General features: G+C 38.2%; 2 protein-coding genes across 4 annotated transcripts; both read left to right on the top strand.

The window, feature by feature from the left end:
* On the top strand, positions 1–21,587 carry LOC124897910 (LRR receptor-like serine/threonine-protein kinase RGI5). The gene is made up of 4 exons (XM_047411523.1): positions 1–293; positions 19,701–20,101; positions 20,179–20,250; positions 20,938–21,587. The coding sequence occupies exons 1-4, from the start codon at positions 1–3 to the stop codon at positions 21,585–21,587; spliced, it is 1,416 nt and encodes a 471-aa protein (XP_047267479.1).
* Positions 18,965–23,523, top strand: LOC107868269 (probable LRR receptor-like serine/threonine-protein kinase At3g47570). 3 transcript variants are annotated; one of them, XM_047410738.1, is made up of 4 exons: positions 18,965–20,101; positions 20,179–20,395; positions 20,938–22,929; positions 23,034–23,523. In XM_047410738.1, the coding sequence occupies exons 3-4, from the start codon at positions 21,816–21,818 to the stop codon at positions 23,369–23,371; spliced, it is 1,452 nt and encodes a 483-aa protein (XP_047266694.1). In that variant the 5' UTR covers positions 18,965–20,101; positions 20,179–20,395; positions 20,938–21,815; the 3' UTR covers positions 23,372–23,523. The 3 variants fall into 3 exon arrangements, with proteins under 3 accessions (XP_047266694.1, XP_047266695.1, XP_047266696.1); XM_047410739.1 differs by having other exon boundaries at positions 20,179–22,929; XM_047410740.1 differs by having other exon boundaries at positions 18,965–20,395.
* The last annotated feature ends 243 nt before the right edge of the window (positions 23,524–23,766 follow it).

The following is a 23,766-nucleotide window of genomic DNA, read 5'->3' as shown; positions in this document are numbered from 1 at the left end:
ATGGTGATATGGGTTTTTCAATGGATTTTGGATACGGTGTTCTGGAAAGATTTTGCCAGAACGAACAGAAACAGAGAGGTTTTAGGGATTTTTCAATGTGGGTTTGACCGGAGCAGTCAAAGAGACGATTGTGGTTGCCTAGCCGGAGCTCCAGCGAGATCTGGTCACCGAAACGGAGCTCTCCGTGCAGTTTCTCTCAATCGCCGACCCCTTTCCCCTCTCAAACTTCTCTTAATTTCGCTCAACTTCACTGCGTGTGTGCGTGATGTAACTTCACTGCGTGTGTACGTGATGTATGTTCTTCAGTTATGATGAGTGATGATGGAGGATTCTGTGAGAGTTTGTTTCATGTATTTATCCTGGAGAAAGAGATAAATTTTGTGTAGTGTGTGTATTGTTGATGATGAATTTTTTTTTTTGGTCTCTCGGTCCTTTTTGTGAGGAAGAAGAAGAGAAAAAAATAATCTCCCCTGTGCGTGGATATTGTGTGTGTGTATATGCTGTGAGGTTAGGATGGGGTAGTGAGGTAGGGTAGGTGTTGTTTTTTAATTGGAGGGATAAGGGTTAGGTGTCTATTTTTGTTTGAGTAGGTTGATAGGATGAGATGTAAAGGGGTTAGGATTGGATAGAATTTGTTAGGGAGTTTGTTATTATTATTTTTTATTATTTTGTGAGGGTATAATAACATGGATGAGGGTACATGGTAGGATAAGGTAAAATTGGGTAAATTAATCTTTCGGAGGGAAAAAATTACGCGTCTACATCATGCCCCCTTTGAATGTAAACACACAGTGTTTTCAGGCAAAGAAGTAAACAACGAGACCGAATTTTGTCCTGATCATTATTCAAAGAGAGAAGTAAAAGAAAGAAGGACAATCGGCTCCTGTCGGACACCCTATCTACCCAAGTCATGAGGAAATCACAAGTATCTCAAAGGGTTGGAAGAGAAGTGGATTATACCGAGTTGGAGAATCGAGTGAGGTTCCATCGAGGTTCCGGTCTGCGGCTCTAACATTACATCAAAAATGAAAATTACAAGTTAAAACATAATTGTAATTACAAAATCCTATATATATAACTTCTTTTGGCTCTTGACTCGACTTTTATCACCCTATTCTTCAGGCGGGCTCCTAACTTGCAATTTCTTTCAACTTGTTGCTTGGCTTTCAATTACTTCGCTTTTGTTGCACTACTTTTCATTTCTTCACCCTATTCTCCAGTAGGGTCCTGAATTGAAAGTAAATTCTCATTTTTCAGGAGGGTCTTGAACATAAAGTAAAATCCCATTTTTCAGGAGGGTCCTGAACAACAAGTAAAATCCCATTTTTCAGGAGGGTCCTGAACAAAAGTAAAATCCCATTTTTCAGGAGGGTCCAGAACATAAGTAAAATCCCATTTTTCAGGAAGGTCCTGAACATAAAGTAAAATTCCATTTTTAAGGCGGGTCATGAACAAAAGTAAAATCCCATTTTTAGGAGGGTCCTGAACATAAAGTAAAATTCCATTTTTCAGGAGGGTCTTGAACAGAAAGTAAAATGCCATTTTTCAGGAGGGTCCTGAACATAAAGTAGATTCCCATTTTTCAGGAAGGTCCTGAACATAAAGTAAAATCCCATTTTTCAGGAGGGTCCTAAACATAAAGTAGATTGCCATTTTTCAGGAGGGTCCTGAACATAAAGTAAAATCCCATTTTTCAGGAGGGTCCTGAACATAAAGTAGATTCCCATTTTTTAGGAGGGTCCTGAACATAAAGTAGAATCCCATTTTTCAGGAGGGTCCTGAACGAAAAGTAAAATCCCATTTTTTAGGAGGGTCCTGAACATAAAGTAAAGTCTCACGGATGTGCATTTCTAATGTTAGCTGAATTAAGTGAAGCGAATTTGCCCCTATTTCAACAAAGAAAATTTGTTAGTTAAAAACTTAGTGGTGGTTTGCAGATCTTGGCTTCTCAGGTATCTGCCCAGCACTCATTATTTTCATCTTTGTTCTAAATCGCTAACACTTGCCCTGTCTTGCCGCATCATCGACCCAGATCCAGATTGAGGGAAGTGAGTTCTGACTCGAACAATGGGCTTCCATTTTACCATGCCTCTGAGGTGCACCCTTTTCCCAAATCTGAATGCTTCCACGAATCCAACAGCCTGTCGGTTGATAGAATTCCTTTGTTTCGTGTTGAATTATGATCATATTTCTTTCCTGTGCTGTTCCTTGGCTTTTCCTTATATAATCGAAAAGACTGGTAGTAAATTTTGAAATCCTTTCTCGCTTGTTTTGACACAGACTTGACTTAAAATGTAAAGAAATGATGGTGACTTTTATTTTGATAAATGACATAAAAAGATAAAAAGCATGAATATGTAAATGAAATAAAAAGGCAATGTCCCATAGTCTAAAAGAAAACTTATCTGAATATGACAACCAACTCCAATGAGTATGACATTCATTTTGGATTGAGCTGCCTGATCTTCCTATCCAAACTCCCTATTTGTTGTTGAGTTCGTGCCTTTACCGCTGAGCCGCTTCTTCAAATCCATTGGACTCATACATCACATTTGATTGACGACATCTTAAAAGACTTTCGCCAACAAATCTCTTTCTTTTCACTTTTCACTTTTCTCTTGAACTCTCCATCGCCTTACGGTGCCCGTGAGGGTTTTCACCAATAAGACTCCCTCATTTTTATTTCTCTCTACTCACCATCACCTTATGGTGCCTGCAAGGGTTTTTACCAATAAAACTCTCTCATTTTCATTTCTCTCAACTCACCATCGCCTTATGATGCCCACGGGGGTTTTCACCAATAAGACTCTCTCATTTTTGTATTTCTTTCCTGATTTCTTATGCTGAGGGAAACAAGTGGTACCTCACAATGTATCATCACATCCACTGCATACTTAGCCTTATCATTATCAAAAATTGATCTGAAGGACTTTCTTTGGTTGTAACTTGGCTTTTGGTTAAGGTTAGAAAAGATGGTAAGGGGCTAATGATACTTGAAGTGGGGGTGGGACTTACAACTTTTGGAATCGAGTCAAACAACACATTAACTCATGCCCCAGCTTTGTCGACTAGGTGAATCTTAGATATTTATTTGGTTGGACCAAGCCCAAAATAGGGAAGCCTACGTATCTCACTCCCGAGAGAGGAGAATCAGGTCGCACGTAGTTCCATCAGCTTGTTCTTTGTTTTGATTTGATTTTGATTGATTTTTTTTTAATTTTCAAACTCTTTCTTTTATTCTCATTTCCTCTACATTTATCTTTGACTCTATTTTGATTCCAAAAGAGGGATATGCAAGAAAATTAAAACGAAGCTCAAACGGGTAAACAAAGGATGACACAATGTTTGGATAGAAGAATAAAATGCCTTCATCATATCAATCTTTAAAAATGCAAGTACTAAACATGCAATAAAATCAACAAAGGATCAAGTATCATACATAATATCTTTTGACCGCATCAGCATTGATAGCCATTTCTGCTATTTTCCCTTCAGTATCTGTCAAATATAAGGCTCCATTGGGTAAAACTTTCTTCGCAACGAAGGGAACTTGCCAGTTAGGGGAGAACTTACCTTTTGCTTCAACTTGGTGAGGAAGGATACGTCTCAATACCAACTGGCCAACTTCAAAATTCCTGGGACGGACCTTTTTGTTATACGCTCGAGCCATCCTCCTCTGATACAACTGGCCATGACACACAGACGCTAGCCTTTTTTCCTCAATCAAACTCAAATGTTCCAGTTGGGTTTTTACCCATTTGTCATCATCAATCTCTGCTTTTACAATGACTCAAAGAGAGGGAATTTCAACTTCTGTAGGGATGACTGCTTCTGTCCCATACACTAATAAATATGGAGTTGCCCCTGTTGAAGTGCGAACAGTGGTGCGATAACCTAGCAATGCAAATGACAACTTTTCATGTCACTGTCTAGACCCTTGTACTATTTTTTGTAGTATCTTTTTTATATTCTTATTGGCGGCTTCTACAGCACCATTGGCCTCTGGGCGATATGGAGTATAATTTTGATGTACGATCTTAAACTGTTGACATACTTTTTGCATTAAATGACTATTGAGATTGGCAGCATTGTCTGTAATGATCATCTTAGGAATTTCAAATCTACAAATGATATTGGCATGAACAAAGTCCACCACAACCTTCTTTGTCACTGACTTGAAAGTTACTGCTTTTACCCACTTTGTGAAGTAGTCAATGGCTACCAAAATGAATCTATGTCCATTTGATGCCTTCGGCTCAATCTGTCCAATCACATCTATTCCCCAAGCCAAGAACGGCCACGGAGCGGCCATTGCATGCAACTTAACAGGAGGAGAACTTATCAGATCACCGTGTACCTGACATTGATGACACTTTTGAACAAATTGAATAGAATCCCTTTCCATAGTAAGCCAGTAATAACCTGCTCGAAGAATCTTCTTTGACAAGACATGACCGTTCATGTGTGACCCGCATACCCCAGAGTGTATTTCAACCATGATTGCCGAGGCTTCTCTTGCATCTACACACCTTAAAAGTCCCAGATATGGGGTCCTCTTATATAAGATCCCCCCACTTAAGAAAAATCCACTAGCCAAATGGCTAATAGTCCTCTTTTGATCATTGGTGGCATATGATGGGTATTCTCCTAACTGAATGTACTGCTTGATATCCAAGAACCAAGGTTCTCTATCGAGCTCTTCTTCAACCGCATTACAGTAAGCATGCTAATCATGACTCTGTATATGCACTGGATCGATATAGGCTTTGTCAGGATGTTGGAACATTGAAGACAGAGTGGCTAAAGCATCAGCAATTTCATTACGAATCCTTGGAATATGCCTAAATTTTAATAACACAAACCGTTGACATAGCTCCTGCAAGCATTGTCGATACGGGATGAGCTTTAAATCTCGCGTCTCCCAATCACCTTGAATTTGATGGACGAGCAAATCCGAATCCCCCAACACCAATAATTCTTGGACTCCCATATCAACAGCTAACCTCAAACCAAGAATGCATGCTTCATACTCTGCTATATTGTTAGTACAGTAGAATCGAAGTTGTGCTGTTATCGGGAAATATTGTCCCGATTCAGAGATAAGAACCGCAACTATTCCGACTCCTTTCTTATTGACAGCTCCATCGAAGAATAACCTCCAACCTGGATCAGCATCTATAATGACTTCATCGACACACGATATTTTTTCGTCAGGAAAATATGTCTTTAATGGATCGTACTCCTCATCGATGGGATTCTCAGCAAGATGATCTGCCAAGGCTTGGGCTTTCATGGCAGTTCGAGTCACATATACAATGTCGAACTCAGTAAGCAATATTTGCCACTTTGCCAATCGACCCGTCGGCATAGGCTTCTGAAAGATATACTTTAAAGGATCCATGCGGGAGATGAGATAAGTAGTATAGGATGAGAGATAATTCTTCAACTTCTGTGCTACCTAAGTTAGGGCACAATATGTCCTTTCAAGAAGAGTATACTTGGCCTCATATGTGGTGAACTTCTTGCTAAGATAATAAATAGCCTTCTCCTTTTTGCCCGTGACATCATGTTGACCCAGGACACAACCGAAAGAATTGTCCATGACTGATAAATATAAGATCAAAGGCCTACCAGGCTCCGGGGGTACCAGCATGGGCGGATTTGACAAATATCTTTTGAATCAATTGAATGCTTCCTGACATTCTTCAGTCCATTTTACCGCAGCACTCTTTTTCAGCAACTTGAATATGGGATCACAAGTGGTTGTGAGTTGAGAAATAAACCTGCTAATATAGTTTAGTCTACCAAGCAAACTCATCACCTCTGTCCTATTCTTAGGCGGGGGCAAATCCTGAATGGCTTTGATTTTCGAGGGATCCAATTCAATTCCCCGACGGCTACTACAAACCCCAACAGCTTTCTAGACGGAACTCCAAATACATATTTTGCCTGGTTGAGCTTGAGATTATACCTGCAAAGCCTTTCAAAGAACTTTCTTAAATCTTTAACATGGTCGGCCAGACTTTTTGACTTAATAATCACATCATCCACGTATACCTCAATCTCTTTATGCATCATATCATGAAACATAGTGGTCATGGCTCTCATGTATATTGCTCCAGAATTCTTCAAACCGAATGGCAATACTCGATAACAATAGGTCCCTCATGGTGTGATAAAAGACGTCTTCTCCGCGTCTTCATCATCTATAATGATCTGGTGACATCCGGTATAGCAATCCACAAAAGAGGCAACCTCGTGTTTAGCACAGTTGTCTAACAAAATATGGATGTTGGGCAGTGGAAAATCATCTTTCGGACTTGCTCTGTTCAAATCACGGTAATCAACACACACTTAAATTTTGCCATCTTTCTTTGGTACGAGAACAACATTGGATAACCACATGGGATAACGAGCCACTCGAATTACTTTGGCTTCAAGTTGTTTCATGATTTCCTCTTTGATTTTAATACTTACATCAGTTTTAAACTTCCTTAACTGCTGTTTGAAAGGAGGGAACGCGGGATCAGTTGGCAATTTGTGAGCCACTAATTCAGTGCTCAAACCAGGCATATCATCATAAAACCATGCAAAAACATTCTTATAATCAATTAATGCTTGAATCATTCCATGTTTTAGCTGTGGAAAAGCATATACACTGATTTTAGTTTCCCTAACATCTTCTTGATCCCCTAGATTTATTGGCTCAGTCTTATTCAAATTAGGATTCGGTTTGTCTTTAAGCTGTTCCAACTCTTTGCTTATTTCTTCCAGTGCTTCTTCTTTATCGTATTCCCCATCAAGCTTCATTGCATCTTGATTAGTTTGGATTTTAAGGTCAGGCTAAAAATTCCGCATGCATGTCATGTCATTAGGATCAGCATAAAGAGAACTATATATATAAAAAAAATAAAAAAAAAAAATTTTAGACACGAATCAAAAGGGACATTGCATTTCATTAAATAAAAAGATAGAAGGGTTTAAATGTAGATGCCATCATAACATAAACAAACTAAAATCCGAATTACAGCCCTGAAATAACTCGGATAAACAGAAAGAAAAATAAACTACCAAAACTCCCTCCTGACGGGAAGAGGAGTAACTTCCCAATTATTGAGCCGGACAGCTCGACCTATGAATTGCACGTCTGCCATACTGGTACCTTCTCCTGATTCGACCATATCAATATCAATAAAAGGGTTCTGGCGGTCATCAACCAATTCAACTTCAAATTCCACATGCTTCGTTACACCGCTCTTAACAAATGATTCACTGAGTAGTGGTATTGGGCGAGGGAGTGACCATGTTTCCTTTTTCTTTCCCTTGGATTTCTTCAGATCTTCAGCCGTAGGCTCAAATACCAGACCAAACGTGCCCACGTTCTCACTTGGACATATGGGATGGACTATACCGTGCAGAGACGCTCCCAAACCCTTTCCTGGCTTAAATTCGTATTTCCAAAGTTCACTCACCATCATGATGGAAGCGAAAGACAATTGCGGTCCTGGTATAACCTGTCATTCAAGGATACGATTCACTGGCACTATATCAAAAATTTGATAGACGAATGTCTCCTCTACGTTATTTGCTTCAATAAGAGACAAGGAGAATCTTTGTAGGCGGACAAATCTCCTTCATCGTGAATAACTACTTCTTGCCTGTCATGCTCAAACTTAATCATTTGGTGCAGTGTAGATGCAACCTCCTTGGCCTTATGGATCTACGGCCTTCCCAACAACAGATTGTAAGAGGAGCCTATATTCAATACTTGAAACTCTATGGCGAATTCAACAGGCCCTATGATCAACATTAGTTCTATTTTGCCAATGGAGTTTGATTTTACACCATCGAAAGCCCTGACACATACATGTTGGGCCTGATCCTGTCAGCACCAATATTCAACTTTTGAAAAGTAGAAATAGGGCAAATATTTGCACCTGAACCTCCATCAATCATTACATGAGTGACATAGAAATCTTCATACTTCACTGTAATGTAAAGGCCCCGGTTATGCCCTGTACCTTCAACAGGCAATTCATCATCAGAAAAGCTGATCCGATTGACCTCAAAGATTTTTTTGACCATTGTCTCAAGCTGGTTGATTGTAATCTCCCTAGGAACATATGCTTCATTTAATACCTTTAGTAAAACATCACGATGCTCCTTGGAGTGCAATAGCAAAGTTAAAAGGGAAATTTGAGCAGGGGTTTTCTTCAACTGGTCTATTATTGAATACTCTGGCAATTTTATCTTTTTCAAAAATTCTTTGGCTTCTTCTTCGATGATAGGCTATTTGATAGATGACGATCCACTCACTATTGGCATGGACTTTCTTAAGCTTTCAGGCACGAAGCATCTTCCTGACCTAGTCAAACCCCTTACCTCATCTATATCTTCCACTACTTCTTTCCCATGATAAGTCATCATGGTCCGCCCATAATTCCAGGGAACCCTTTTTGTATCAACTATCGGAGGTTGGGTCACTGCTTTGGGGACAATAGGTGCTGCCAGTACTCCTTTCACCGTCAAGATGGGCTGACTCAGAGCTCCCATCACTGGAAACTTAGGTTTATCCTGTCTTAAATCAATAGACCTTCTGGCGCCTTATACTGTGATTAGGGGTTTTTTTGTGCTTTTTTTGGGCTTTATCTTCTCTCATTCCTTCCCAGTTCAATGACATTGCTTTCAAAGACTCTGCTACATTCACCGATTTCTCCTCAATGGTCTGTATCTTGACAATAGGCTTATAACCCCTCGAAGATTCTTTCCCATCATATATCAATTCTAACATATTGGTTTTAGCATGGGTTGGCAGCAGATTCTGGTTAATGTTTGGACCCTCCGGGGCCTGGACCAGCATCTGATTTGTGTCAATTAAATCTTGGATAACTCTCTTTAAATGCCAACATTTCTCGATATCATGGCCTGGCATGTCAGAACAGGATGCACACCTTAAAGAATAATCGAGATTCCTCAATGGTGGATTTGAAAGCCTTCCTTGAATTGGGCTTAAAACCTTCAACTTTCTTAACCTATCAAACAAGCTAGCATATGACTCCCCAAGAGGTGTGAATTGATTTTTGACCGCCTTCTCTTTCTTATACTCGGGTCTAGGCTAAAAACTAGTTTTGAAGGGGTTTTGGTAATTTGGTGGAGCGAATGGATGATTTCGCGGAGCTTGCGCGCGTCACTGTGGTTAAGAAGGGGTTTGGGCATATGGTTGCACGCTATATACTGGGTATGGGGGTGGTGGAATGAAATATAAAGGGTTTTGTGGAGGGTAGTAATAGTGGGGAGGAATATATGGAGCTTGGGTGTAGACTTGGGCTTGGGCTTGGGGATAGGGGCGAGGTGGTCTTTTGGGATAGGAATGGGTTCCAGCTACGATAGTCGCCGCATCCTCTTTCTTTTTTTTTACCTACAAATGTGCCAGATCCACCTTGAATCACTTGTGTGGTGGCTTTTAATGCGGCAAAACTCACTATTCGGCCGGTCTTAATTCTGTCCTCTATCATCTCCCCCATTTTGAGGACTTCAATAAAAGATTTTCCCATTGCCAGAAGTAAATGTTGAAAATAGGTCTCATCCTGTGCCTGAATGAAAACTTCTACCAACTTACTTTCTTTCATTGCAGGCTTTACCCTGGCGGCCTGTTCACGCCACCTTATCGTGTATTCCCTAAAACCTTCAGTGCTCTTTTTCTTCATGTTGACCAAGGATTGTTCGTCCGGAATCAGGTCGATGTTATATTGAAAATGTTGAACAAATTCAGAAGCTAAGTCATCCCAGTTGTTCCATTTATCTATATCTCGATCTATAAACCATTCTGAGTCCAGATCAGAAAGACTCTCGCCAAAGAAAGCCATGAGCAGCTCTTCCCTTCCTCCTGCAGCCCTTAACTGGTAGCAATAACGTCTCAAGTATACCACGAGATCACCGTGTCCTGCGTACTTATCAAACTTAGGCATTTTAAAACCGAGGGGAAGGTTGATGTCTGGGAACATGCAAAGATCTTTATAGGAAACACTCCTATAATCTCCGATTCCTTGCAAATTCCTCATAGGTTGTTCTAAGCTTTTCAATTTCCGGCTATGATATCCTGTTCCTCTGTTGCGACAGGTTTCTCCGTATTAAATGGAAATGCAGGCGGCTGAGTGTACCCATACGGTTTATTCATTTGCAAAGTAGGCTCCGGGGCATAATACTGACTATCTGAAACCTTCAGTACTGGTTCACTGGCAGACCTAGGAAGCCTCATTATGGGACGCACATCATATATGGGAGTTTCATGTGGTGGTGGAGCCACGAATACTGGTGTGATCGGTGGCGCTAGCTGAGCAGCTGGTCTTGATTGGGGAGCTGCCAAGGGCACACCAGAACTACCAGGATAATAATGTCGCGGAGTGAATCCTGGTGCGTGCTCAGGTGACTCAGGAGGAGCAGAGAATTACGCCTGAGAGAGCGGTGGGTAGTTAGAGATATTCCCAAGACCTTTAGGGAGCGGAGGAGGAGGCATTCCGCTGGCCTATGCCCGGTCTAAATCTATCAATTGTTGCCTGAGCCTTACTACCTCATCATTGTGTTCAGAACTTTCTTCCCTGTGATCCTGATCTAGATCAATGAGAGAATTTTCAATCTCCCTTCTAGCCATGGCATGCTTCTCTTTGGATCTAGTGAAGTATGGGTGACTAGCCAGAGTGCTGAAAACCAACCACTGTTATCTGAAAGAATATGCTCATCAAAGACGACATCCGTTAGGACTGAGGCACACAACAAGCATGGGAATCACATTGGTAAAATTGTCTTAAATTCATGTTCATTTCTACCAGCTTTTGAGGGTAGCGAGGTCATTTTAACATCATCCTGATTTTTGTCTACACTTATTTTTTATCTACACTTATTATTATTATTATTATATTATATTATTATATATTTTTTTCGTATCCATCTCTATTCTTTTTTTTTCTTTCGCTATCTACCTTTATTTTATCATTCTTTATGACCTTTGTTTTTCTTTAAAAAAGAAAAAATAATGAAAAACAACGAAACAAAATGATTAAATCAAACCCAAAAGTAGGTTGCCTACGTATTATGTTGTACATGAATCAGATCTAGCATAGTTCGGGCAGCATGTGCATAAACATCACCCACTTTTTTTTTTTTTTTTTTGCGAAAATGAAAATAAACAAACAAAGGAAAAACGTAACATCATAACATTTTGAAGAAAGAAAACAACAAAAACATACAAAAAGTTTGGGACCACTTTAAAACTAAACAACAAATACGAAACAACATTTTAGACCCCTAAGACGACATAGGTGAAATTACTAATAAAGACCCTAATACCAAAAACAACTTGACTTCGACTTAAAACAGACACCACCCTACAATGACAGACAAATAAAAGACTCAAATTGAATAAAGATAAGAAATGCTCTTTCCGACTGGTGCTTTGCGTGATGACCCTGGCTGAGATGGACCTGCCTGTGAAGTTCTCTTTCTCCCATTTAAACTTTGTAGCATATCCTGTAAAGACACCCTGATATTGGGGAAGAAGCTTCGGGCCCGTATTCCTGCCTCATGAGGAGTGCACTTGGAAAGATTATTCTGACACCTTTCTACAGTCTTGAACAAATCTGCTAACTGAACTCTCACTATTTCCACTTTGGACCCTACACTTTTATCCTGATGGTCGTCTACTATGCATTCTTCCTGTATTCTCCCTCTAAGGTGCACTGGTAAGGGTTGACTGATACCCCGAGGGATAGATTGAAGTCAGACCCCATATCCCTGAGTGTACCCTAGATTATCCAAACTTTCTTTGAGTGTGTCCACACCTAGCTTTGTTGCATGCTTCCAAAACTGCTCGTACTTGCTCTCACCTAAGGCTTGGTCCTTGAAGTACTCAATATCCTTCAGAAGATCCACTGCTGGTGGCACGTCCTGTAGCCTACCCAACTGGCGCAGTACCTTAGAAGGACTGTATGGTCTAGTGCAATTGAGCCCTAACATAACTAAAAGGAGCTGCATCTGACAACCCAACAAGATTATCTTCGGTCGAAGCCACAGATAAGTCCACAAAATGTTATCCCCGGTTCTTGATTCAAGAAATTCAATCCATGCCTCGACTCCCACAGGTAGCGAGAATTTATCCAAACGCAACCTGGAGTTCATGGCTTTCACTCAATTGGGAATATAATGATCTACCACGTCTGGTCTAACTAAAGAAGGCGCATGCAAATGCTCCATCATCCATAACTGCAATATCAAGTTACTGCCCTCAAAAAATCTTATCCCCCCTTCACTTCGGTTAAAGCCTTATATATTTCTGTTAAGATCATGGGTATGAGAGTGAACCTACCCTTTTGATTAATGCCCTTGTCGTTTTGATCCTTATGAAATAGAGCCATCACTACAGATTGCAAACATGTATTAATACGTCTTTCTTCTAGTGGAAACACTAAAATGCCTAATAAAGCGAGGGTGAAGACTTCAAGACGTTTTCTCTCCCACTTCTCCTTAGTTATATGAAATTCATCCCAAAAACAATCAAACCCTTCCGAGGTCAAATGGATACCCTTACTTTTTAAACCACAAGACTGCAAAAATCTCACGCTAGTATGATTTTGTGCTCGGATCATATCCTTCTCGATATAGGGCAAATGCAACAAACCGGATATTTCTGCCAAAGTAGGAGTCATTTCACATTCTCCAAACCTGAACACCAAACTACTTGGATCCCAAAAGGTCGATAAAGCCTCTATTAAATCTGGACGAGGGGTAATATGCAGAAGTTCTATAAGATCACGTAATATTTTAATCAGTTTCTACTGATCAACATAGTTAAACATTTCCCACAACTTGATTAACTTTTTGGGCACCTTGACAACCATCAGAACTCTAAACTCGGTGGACAAATCAATCCTGTAATAACACATAAGACGTTATCTCAAAAATTCGACAGGAGTAGAAGATTCCCAACCCTTGGGATTTTTGATGCAAGCACATGTCGATGGGACAGACTACATTCATGACTCCAATTTGGCGAACAGAAGTACTGAGCGAAATCAGTCTACTTGGCAAACAACTCTAGATTATGGGGCGAGAGACCTAGGCTAATAATAAGACAAAGGCCAACACAAAGAATACCGAACCCACCGAGGGTTGCCTACGTATCCCAGCCCGAGGAAAGGGAATCAGGTATGCGTAGTTCATCCAAATTGGATAATTAACGATTAACAAATAAATTGACCCTAACTTAAGAGACACAACCAAAAACAAATGAATAAAAACTTTTTTGGATTTTCAACTAGACATTTCAACTAAGATTGACACCACCAATTATGAAAAAAAAATCTTTTTGGTATTTTGTTTTTGACCAATAAGTAGAAAAAGCAAACAAAACCCTTTTTTTTTGTTGAACTTACGGTACCTTGAGAAGTTAAATGCAAAACATAAAAAAAAATCTTTTTGAGTTTTTGGATCGTGAAGAACAAAAGCCCTAAAGAACTCTAAAATAAACTATGACACTCCTTTTGATTCATTCTTTTCGACTCACTCTTTTTCTTTTTTTTTCTATATTTTCTTCTTTTCTTTTTTCTTTTTTGTTTTTGCCTACGCACCTTATTCCTAACAATTTTTTTTTCAAATCAGTCCGTCAAATGACCACGTTACCCTTAAAGATGCAACAATTAGCACGTAGAGATGCTTTAGAGATGAGTCTCCTACAAAGGGCCATGTAGGTCCCGCTAGGTCTCAGTATGATGCACATAAGCATGACCTAAAGGCTGACCTACGTTGTGGTTCACTAACAAGGCTGTTCGGGGGGGCGTATGGTCGATAGTGACTGCTTTGCTTTCCACCTACTCCATAACACCGACAGCTCCCCCCACCGAAATAAGGGTGACTCAACTAGAGGTCGTGTACAACACGTGTACTACGGACTTGTTGCAGAAAGAAGGCCGGGGGGTGGACACATGATGACAGATATAAAGCGGTAACACATAGGATAAATACTATAAACAAAGAGAACGAAAACGCACAAAAGTGAACACAATAACACGAACAATAATCCCAAACAATGCTTATACACTCGTAATGCCAAACAAAGCCGATACGACTCCAAAATATAGCTCGAATTCTGAAAACTTATCATTGTCCCCAGCAGAGTTGCCAGAGCTGTCACGCCCCTTTTTCTAACCCCAAAAAAAAGATTTGGTTTTAAGGGTCGAAAGGGTTTTCATTATTAAAGTGAAAAAATAAAGATTTATTCTGAAAAGGGATTATTTTTACATTTAAAAAAAAATCAGAGTCGCCACTTGGCATAATCTGATGTGTCAAGTCACCATTGGAAAATCCTCTTCAAAACAATTTTTGACTCTCAAACTGATCTGTGAACAGAGATTCCAGCTAAGGAATTCTGTTGACCAAGGGGAAGGTGTTAGGAACCCCTTGATTCCGTGGTTTGACCACGGTCGCTTGGTGGAGTGTATCGGCTATTTTGGCATTACGAATGTATAAACCACACAAAACACATAAAACAATCAATCAAAACAAACAAACAAAACAAATCAAGATTTAGTATTCAGTCTAATTATACAGTCCAAAAATAGAAAATACGAAAATATAAATCCTACGCTAACCTACACTAATCCTAAATTACACTCCAATGTTTTACCCGACACCTCGGGCCTTTATCACGAACGTCCTTCTAAATACAAGATCTTGCGGGGCATTCCCCGATGACAAAGACAAATTTCCTCGGGGCATTCCCCGCCAAATGAATACAATTGATCCAAAAGTGGTAAAACAAAACCATTCAACATACATTTCAGGCATTCACCAATCCAAAATTTTTAAATTTGCCTACCCCTATCGTTTGCCTAACAATTATCGACCTAAAACATGAGACTATTGAATTTAACAAAGTTGATGCTCATCCCGAATCAAGCGACTATCAATGAATCAACATAAACTAATATTCACTTTTATCAATGTTTTAATTCCCACCTCCAAATTCAACTCAAGATTCCAGCATAACATTCACGTCTACTATTTTTAACAATCCACAACCACTATCAATAAAATCAAACGACAAATCAAAATCACCAAATATTCACATCATATCATGCTTCACACCCATCAATCACATATAATGAAATAAAAATGAGAAGGGACGGATTTGGACCTTAATTGACGATTTTATTTTGATCAAATTGAATTACTCAGGTGTGAGCACCACAGAACCTCAACGGCAAACCCATCAACTCAAATGCAATCCACTTCGACCAAAACCAAGATTCCAGAATAAAGAAAGACCAAAATTCAAGTTGACTGTTGTTATTGAACTCCGACAGTGGTAGAAACCAAAGAGTTGGGTCGATTTGATATATTTATGGTGGTTTATGGAGGAAGGAGATAGTGATATGGGTTTTCCAATGGGTTTTGGATACGGTGTTCCGACAATATTTTGTCGGAACGAACAGAAACAGAGAGGTTTTGGAGATTTTCTAATGTGGGTTTGACCGGAGCAGTCAAAGAGACGGTTGTGGTTGCCTAGACGGAGCTGCAGCGAGATCTGGTCACCGGAACGGAGCTCTCCGCGCCGTTTCTCTCAATTGCCGACCCCTCTCCCCTCTCAAACTTCTCAATTTCTCTCAACTTCACTGCGTGTGTGCATGATGTATATTCTTCGGTTATGATGAGTGGCGATGGAGGATTCTGTGAGAGTGTGTGTCATGTATTTATCCCGGAGAAAGAGATAAATTTTGTGTAGTGTGTGTATTGTTGATGATGAATTTTTTTTTTGGTCTCTCGATCCTTTTTATGAGGAAGAAGAAGAGAAAAAAATAATCCCCCCTGTGCGTGGATATTGTGTGTATATATATGCTGTGAGGTGAGGATGTGGTAGTGAGGTAGGGTAGGTGGATAGGTGTTATTTTTTAATTGGAGGGATAAGGGTTAGATGTCTATTTTTATTTGGGTAGGTTGTTAGGATGAGATGTAAAGGGGTTGGTATTGGATAGAATTTGTTAGGGAGTTTGTTAGTATTATTTTTTATTATTTTGTGAGGGTATAATAACATGGATGAGGGTACATGGTAGGATAAGGTAAAATTGGGTAAATTAATCTTTCGGAGGGACAAACTTACGCGTCTACAGTGGGGTTTTCCTAAAACTGCATGGGCATAAGGAAATTGTTTCAACAATATTTAAAAATTATGAAATCATGAATTCTTGAAGGGGTTTTGGAATTTACGTTACAATCTTGCTTTTTGAGTTCTTTAATGATACTACTGGTTTGGTCTTGAGGCCTTTCACCTAAATTTGATCGTGTATATATACATATATATATATATATATATAGTTATATATACATATATATAGTTATATAAATATGTATGCGTTTGATAAGCTTGAATGATGAACTGAGAGCATGAACTACTAGAAATCCCTTCTATTGTTTAAAAAGAGTCTCATTTCCGCAAGTTATGATTTACTTGAAATGCATTGTTGAAAACATGATACAAATTTCTTGAGAGTATTGTTTATGACTTAATTGTGATTTTAAATTGAAGAGCGGGTGTTTTACTTGGTGCTAAAGGTTAAAGATGTTTAATGAGAAGATTTCATGGTTTGTTGCAAGTTTCATTACCAACACATGTTTGTTGAAATGCTGAAAGGAATGATCTTTACATAATTTAATAAATATTTTGAAGTACCAATCTTCTTGGAATCACTTGAAGCATGGTGGTGCAAACTTTATATTTTGAAAGAAGAGACTGTCATATGATATCTTTTTATTGCTCAGAAACATGTCTTGCAAGTATTGGTATGACGATACCAATTCAGACAATGTCATAGCAGATGTAGAACAGACTAAAAATATAGATTTTACTTAGATTTTCAGAATTTAATTTCAGAAAGATGCATGTTTAGAACAGACTAAAAATTGGCTTAATAGATGTTTGATGGTTACCCGAATAAGGCATGAGCCGTAAAACTCATTGTCCGAAATCGTATTTTGCTGATCGGATTATTATGTTACCTAAAAAGAGAAATTGTACGCTGGCGATGGCCCTGTGGAGTAGTAGATAAGCAGATACTCCAACCCTTGTGGAAAACATGGGTTGAGGGCTTGGCCGCTGATTCAAGGGAGGACTCCATATAGCCCATGGGGTCATAGAATTGTAGGGCGTACGACCTAACTCAGAAGTAATACAAAGATTAGAACCGCATTGTCAAAATATTTTTAAGATCATTGAAATTGCCTATGTATTTTAACTATTTCATGCATGATGTTTCAGACTTTCTCTCATCTATGTTATATATATACACATTATTTTGGATTGCTCTGCGTACCAGTACAATTGTATTGACCCCCTATATTTCAGGGTCTAAGGCTCAGTCTAGAGGTCCTGCTAAGCCGTAGAGTTATTCAGACAGAAGTGAAGTGTGCAGTTGGTGAGCCTTCTTTATTTCGGAAGGCCTATTTCTTTTCGGTCACTTGTTATTTACTTTGGTTTAGGTCCACTGGGGGCATTGTCCAAGTTTCAGACAGTTTGCTAATTTCGTATGTATTTGAGATTTCGCAGACAGAAACAAATGTTGTTTAGATGTTGATGTATTTTCTTTCGTATTGATGTACTTAACTCAAGACATGACCATGATTTCGTAATAATTTATATTTCCGCATATTTTCTTTATTATATGAGTATAGTGTATGATTACCAGATGTAAAAGGGCGCCCGGGCCTCCATGGTCTGGGATGCTTGTTACGACCAGGGCCTCGGTTCGGGTCGTAACACTCTTTTTCGATGCACCTTTTTGTTAGATTAATGCACTATTATGAAATATTTTATAAAAATATCAACCATTTTTTTTTATGAAAATAGTTTTGATTATGTAGTCTAATCTATTTAAAAATTGGTATTCTTTCATTAAATAATCTATAAGGAAAATGGAGTTGTGCACATATAAAAAGGGTCAAAATATGAGTAATATATTATATATTCACTTCATTAAAATTAATAAATAATTAATGTTGCCACTTCATTTTTCCGATGGGATTATTGTAAAATCCGGTAATAGTGACCTTTGTGATGCTCGGAGCAAAGTTAAATGACTTTTGTGTAATGAAAGAATGAAAAGTAACTTTTGTGTAATAAATATAAAGTTAAGTGACCATTGATTTACTCAAATAAGGAGTTATAGCGTGTCGTTTGTATCTGAAAACTAAAGGTGAATACGAAATAAAAAAATAGCTACTTGTTAGCTACTTGTTATATATATTGTAATTGTTACATTAACCAGCTTAACATGTCATTATCTTAAAGGAAACAACTTAATTGTATCTATCGATCCCCACAACAATTGGCAACTTAAGAGACCTTCAGGACTTGCACATGAGTAATAACAAACTTGGCCAGGGGGCTTACTCCGAGAAATCCTTTAAATCACAGGTTCAACTTCTATGATTTTCAATATTGAATTCATTGTAATATAAAAATTATGGGTTCAAGCCTAATAGTTGTTGATATTTTTAGTAACTTTTTCCATATATATCTATACTCCGTATCAAAAGATATAGATCACAATGAACCATATCTGACACTAGTTAAATTTTGCTTTGCCAAAACTAAATCCCTATTCATTATGAATGCTATTATAGTCAATACTGTTTAAGTAGTTAACTCAATATCTATTGGAGTTAAACAAAGATAATAAAAAGGAAAATCTATCCAATTTATTCTTGCTCCTCCAATTAGCATCTTACATTTGGTTATAAAACTTAGTGGACGACTCCTTTTTGAGTCTTCTTTCTAGGTCTGCCACTTAAACAAATTAAAGTTACTTTATTGTTTCTTTAGATTACTTAATTAATGAATTAAAGGAATGCTATTCCTTTTTTCCTTAAAATATAACGGAATGGAAAATTCTCATAAAAAAGATTTTTATAAATTTTAAAATCAGAAAGAGAAAAAGACCTCTTTGCTATTTAAAGTCCCAAAACAATATCATTACTATCCATATCCATATTCTTACCAATATATGCAATTATGGAGATACTTGTTGCCTTCACCTCTTTTCTCTTGTTGCTTCAGTACTATGTTATAAGTAGTTCAGCCATGACCCAACTTAACATCTCCACTGATCAATTAGCTCTTCTTTCTCTGAAATCTCAAATCGTTTCAGACCCCTTTCACTTCTTGGATGAAAGTTGGTCTCCAGCTACGTCTGTTTGCCATTAGCTTGGAGTCACTTGTAGCTCTCGTCACAAGAGAGTGAGATTCTTGAATCTTTCAAACATGGCTCTTATGGGCGTAATACCCCGTGAACTCGGGAACCTCACATTTCTTGTTTCTCTTGACTTGGGAAGCAACAAATTCCATGGAAATTTGCCTCAAGAAATGGCACACTTGCATCGACTTAAGTTTCTTGATTTAAGTTTCAACAGCTTTAGCGGGGAGGTTCCCTCTTATTTTGGGTTTTTACACCAACTTCAAGTACTAAAGCTTGGAAATAATAGTTTCACTGGTTCCATCCCTTCTTCATTTTCTAATATTTCAAAACTTGAGACTTTGAATCTGAAATTCAATTCCATAGAGGGTCAAATCCCAAAAGAGATTAGAAGACTTATAAACCTTAGAGTATTAAACTTGAGGGGTAACAAACTCGTAGGCTTTATTCCTATGTCTCAAGGTTGGAGACTTTGGAGATATCTTATAATTCACTTCAAGGAAACATTCCAGAAGGTATCGGAAATCTTCACAACATGAAAGTGCTATCTATACAAGGTAATCAACTTAAAGGTTCTATACCTTTCACAATTTCCAATATTTCAAGAATCGAAGTCATTGCACTTGCAACCAATAACTTATCAGGAGATCTTCCCAATGGTTTATGCAATGGTATCCCAATAATCAAAGGGATTTTTTTATCCACAAACGAGCTTCGAGATCATATGCCTACAAGCTTATCAAGTTGTTCTCAACTTCAAATTTTGTCTTTATCATATAATGAGTTTGATGGTCCAATAAATAGTGAAATTGGAAGATTGAGTAACTTGCAGATATTAGAACTCGGAACCAACCATTTCTCTGGTACGTTCCATTTATGAATACTAGCACTATTGTATCTTATTACTTCAGAATTTTATTTTATAACACATTCATTTCAGGGATAATTCCACAAGAAATTGGAAATCTTGTTAATTTGGTACAGTTAGCCATGGAGGATAATCAGATTACTGGTTCTGTCCCAAGCTCCATATTCAATATCTCATCACAGCAAATTTTGTCACTGGCGCTGAACAATCTTAAGAGGATTCTTACCACGGGAGATTGGCAACTTAACCATCATGCAGACTCTACAGATTAGTGGAAATAAGCTTATAGGTACATATATATTCTAATGGTGTCTCATGTTAGTTTTTATAGATCCATTAGAACTTTTACAACTAGATGAATTTATGTATCTAATGAGTAATAAAATGTAACAATTATAAATAAATCTTCAAGCGTATGACAAGAAACACCATATAAGGAGCGTCTTTTAATGTTTAAAATTAATCTGTTTTAAGAAATAACAAGTAAATTTGAACTTCTATTGGCAGTTGCCTAACTTCTAATAAAGTATCGGTCTATATATTTGAGTCCATATAAAAATACAAACCTGCACAATCAGAAATTCTTAGAAATTTAAATTAAGAACTTTAATGGAGTAAAAAAAAATATAATATGTACATCCTTCTAAACACTTTGATCAATAACAATAGGAAAAAGAAGTATATAGTTATGAGTTCTTGTTGACACCTTCTCCCATAACCAATTAAAATTCAAGAGTCATCTATCAAGTCAAACTAAAGCATGAATCACATAGATAAGCATTGAGCTAAATACCCAATTAAAATTCAAGAGTTCATCTCATGTGTTGACAGGTGAAATACCCAATGAGATAAGCAATCTCGTTGAGTTAGAGGAATTAGTTCTTGGGGATAATGGATTTAGTGGTTCACTTGATGTGGAAATCTTCAACATATCCGGGCTGAGAGTGATTTCTCTTTCGGTCAACAATCTATCAGGAAGCCTCCCACCAAACATGGGTTCTATCTTACCCAACATTGAAGAGCTTTATCTGAGGAACTTAACCAATCTTGTTGGGACTATTCCTCATTCCATCTCCAATTGTTCCAAACTTACTATTCTTGAGCTTTCAAACAACAAAGTCACCGGCTTGATTCCCAACTCACTTGGATATTTGACTCGTCTACAGTTTCTAAATTTAGGGGGAAACAATTTAACCAGCGACTCATCATTAAGCTTCCTGACTTCCTTAACCAATAGCAGAAATTTAATAGTTCTTGATATGTTTTTCAACCCTCTAAATGGCATGCTTCCTGCCTCCGTGGGGAACCTTTCCACATCTCTTTTAAAGTTTCACGCCAACAGTTGTAAAATCAAAGGGCGAATTCCAAATGAATTTGGGAACTTAAGCAGCTTATTGTTCCTTGATATTTCTGAAAACAATTTCGTTGGATTGATTCCCACAACAATTGGAAACTTGAGAAACCTTCAGCGCTTCATCTAGAGTAACAACAAACTTACAGGATTTGTTGGTGATCATATATGTAAATTGCAGCATCTGGGTGATATTTACTTGGATCAAAATCAACTTTCAGGATCTCTTCCTAATTGTTTAGGGAATATTACTTCCCTTAGGGAGCTACATCTTGGTTCCAACAAATTGAGTTCCAATATACCACCAAGCTTAGGGAACCTTCAAGATCTAGTGGTTCTTGACTTATCGTCAAACAACATGGTAGGTTTTTTACCTCCAGAAATTGGAAATCTAAAGGCTGCGACACTAATAGATCTTTCAATGAATCAATTTTCAAATAGAATTCCAAGAGAAATTGGAGGATTGCAGAATCTGGCACACCTTTCTTTGACACACAACAAGTTCCAAGGAGCTATACCAGACTCAATGAGCAACATGGTAGGTTTGGAATTCCTAGACATTTCTGATAATAATATATCGGGAACTATTCCCATGTCTTTGGAGAAACTCCAGAACCATAAGTATTTCAATGTTTCTGTCAACAAGTTGTACGGTGAAATACCCTCGGCGTGTCCTTTCAAGAACCTCTCGAGTGAGTTTTTCGTCGACAATGAAGCATTGTGTGGTTCTTCAAGATTTAATGTCCTGCCATGCCCCACTTCATCAAAACACAAATCCAATAGGAAAAAGTTGCTACTTCCATTTCTTTTGCTGGGAATCACATTGTTATTTGGTCCTACAACTGTTGTGTTTTTATGGATAAGGTATCGAAGAGGTAATAGAGCCCCTCAACAAGCTGATTCATTGTCTGCCATAACACAAGAAAGAATTTCATACTATGAACTACTCCAAGCAACTGATGCGCTTTGCGAGAGTAATCTGATTGGTTCTGGAAGTTTTGGCTCTGTCTACAAAGGCATTCTCAGAAGTGGAACTGCCATTGCTGTTAAAGTGTTCAATTTTCAACTGGATGCAGCATTCAGGAGTTTTGAAACAGAATGTGACGTTTTGCATAGCCTTCGCCATAGTAATCTCGTAAAAGTTATTACCAGTTGTTCCAACATTGATTTTAAGGCTTTAGTGCTTGACTACATGCCTAATGAGAGTCTTGATAAGTATTTGTATTCACACAATTACTTCCTCGATATCAAGCAGAGATTAAGCGTAATGATAGATGTGGCATGTGCTTTGGAATATCTTCACCATGGGTGCGCATTGACAGTGATTCACTGTGATGTGAAGCCTAGTAACGTCTTGTTGGATGAGGATATGGTTGCCCACCTAAGTGACTTTGGCATCTCCAAACTTCTTGGTGAAGATGAGTCTGATTTATACACCAAAACCTTAGCAACACTGGGTTATATTGCTCCAGGTACGTCTCTTGATTTTTCTCTAAACAGTTATTTTCCCATTCTTTTTATTTTCCAATTCCACCAAGAATTATGTTACATCTTAAAATTACTTGTTTGATTGTAGAGTATGGACAAGATGGATTGGTGTCTACTAAATGTGATGTCTATAGTTATGGAATCATGTTGCTGGAAACGTTTAGTAGGAGAAAGCCTAGTGAGTTTGAGGGAGATCTTAGCTTGAAGCACTGGGTGAGTTATTCACTTCCCGATGCAGTAATAGATGTTGCAGATGCCAACTTGGTTCTACCAACAGATAATCACGTCATGAAGAAGTTGGATTGTGTGGCATCAATCATGAAAGTAGCATTAGATTGCTGTGATGAATATCCAACAAGACGGAAAAACATGAAAGATGTTGTAGGGATGCTACAAAAGATCAGAATTCAACTTCTCGCTTGTTGAACATGCTCTTGGAAACTCTTGTTCCAAATAACTTGTTTTGTTGCAAGTGTTTGCTAAATAATTGTATTGATGAGAAGAATGTATTTTTTTTGTCTATAAAAGGAATTTTATGAATTACCAAGGAATAGTACTCCTACACTTCATTGTTCTTATGAACTAGCTTGCTGATATCCCCCAGTGCATTCCAGTGTTTATATTCTGCCTCTTTATAACGTGTCAACACAAGCAATCCATATTTTCTCTCTGTGCAGACTTAAAGCCCAAAGCAACTTACAGATTGCAGCTTGGTTCCATTGTCTATAGGCAGCTTTTCTCCCATGCCACCATAGAATTCCTTGTTATTGTAGTTTCCCCAGACCACAAATAGCTTCTACGAGTAGCGTCCATTAACTTGA

Source organism: Capsicum annuum, chromosome 4 (genome assembly GCF_002878395.1).
Source record: "Capsicum annuum cultivar UCD-10X-F1 chromosome 4, UCD10Xv1.1, whole genome shotgun sequence".
In the NCBI taxonomy this organism is placed as follows: Eukaryota; Viridiplantae; Streptophyta; class Magnoliopsida; order Solanales; family Solanaceae; genus Capsicum; species Capsicum annuum.
Note: the sequence above shows the minus strand (reverse complement) of the source record. Positions and strands in the feature narration are given on the sequence as shown.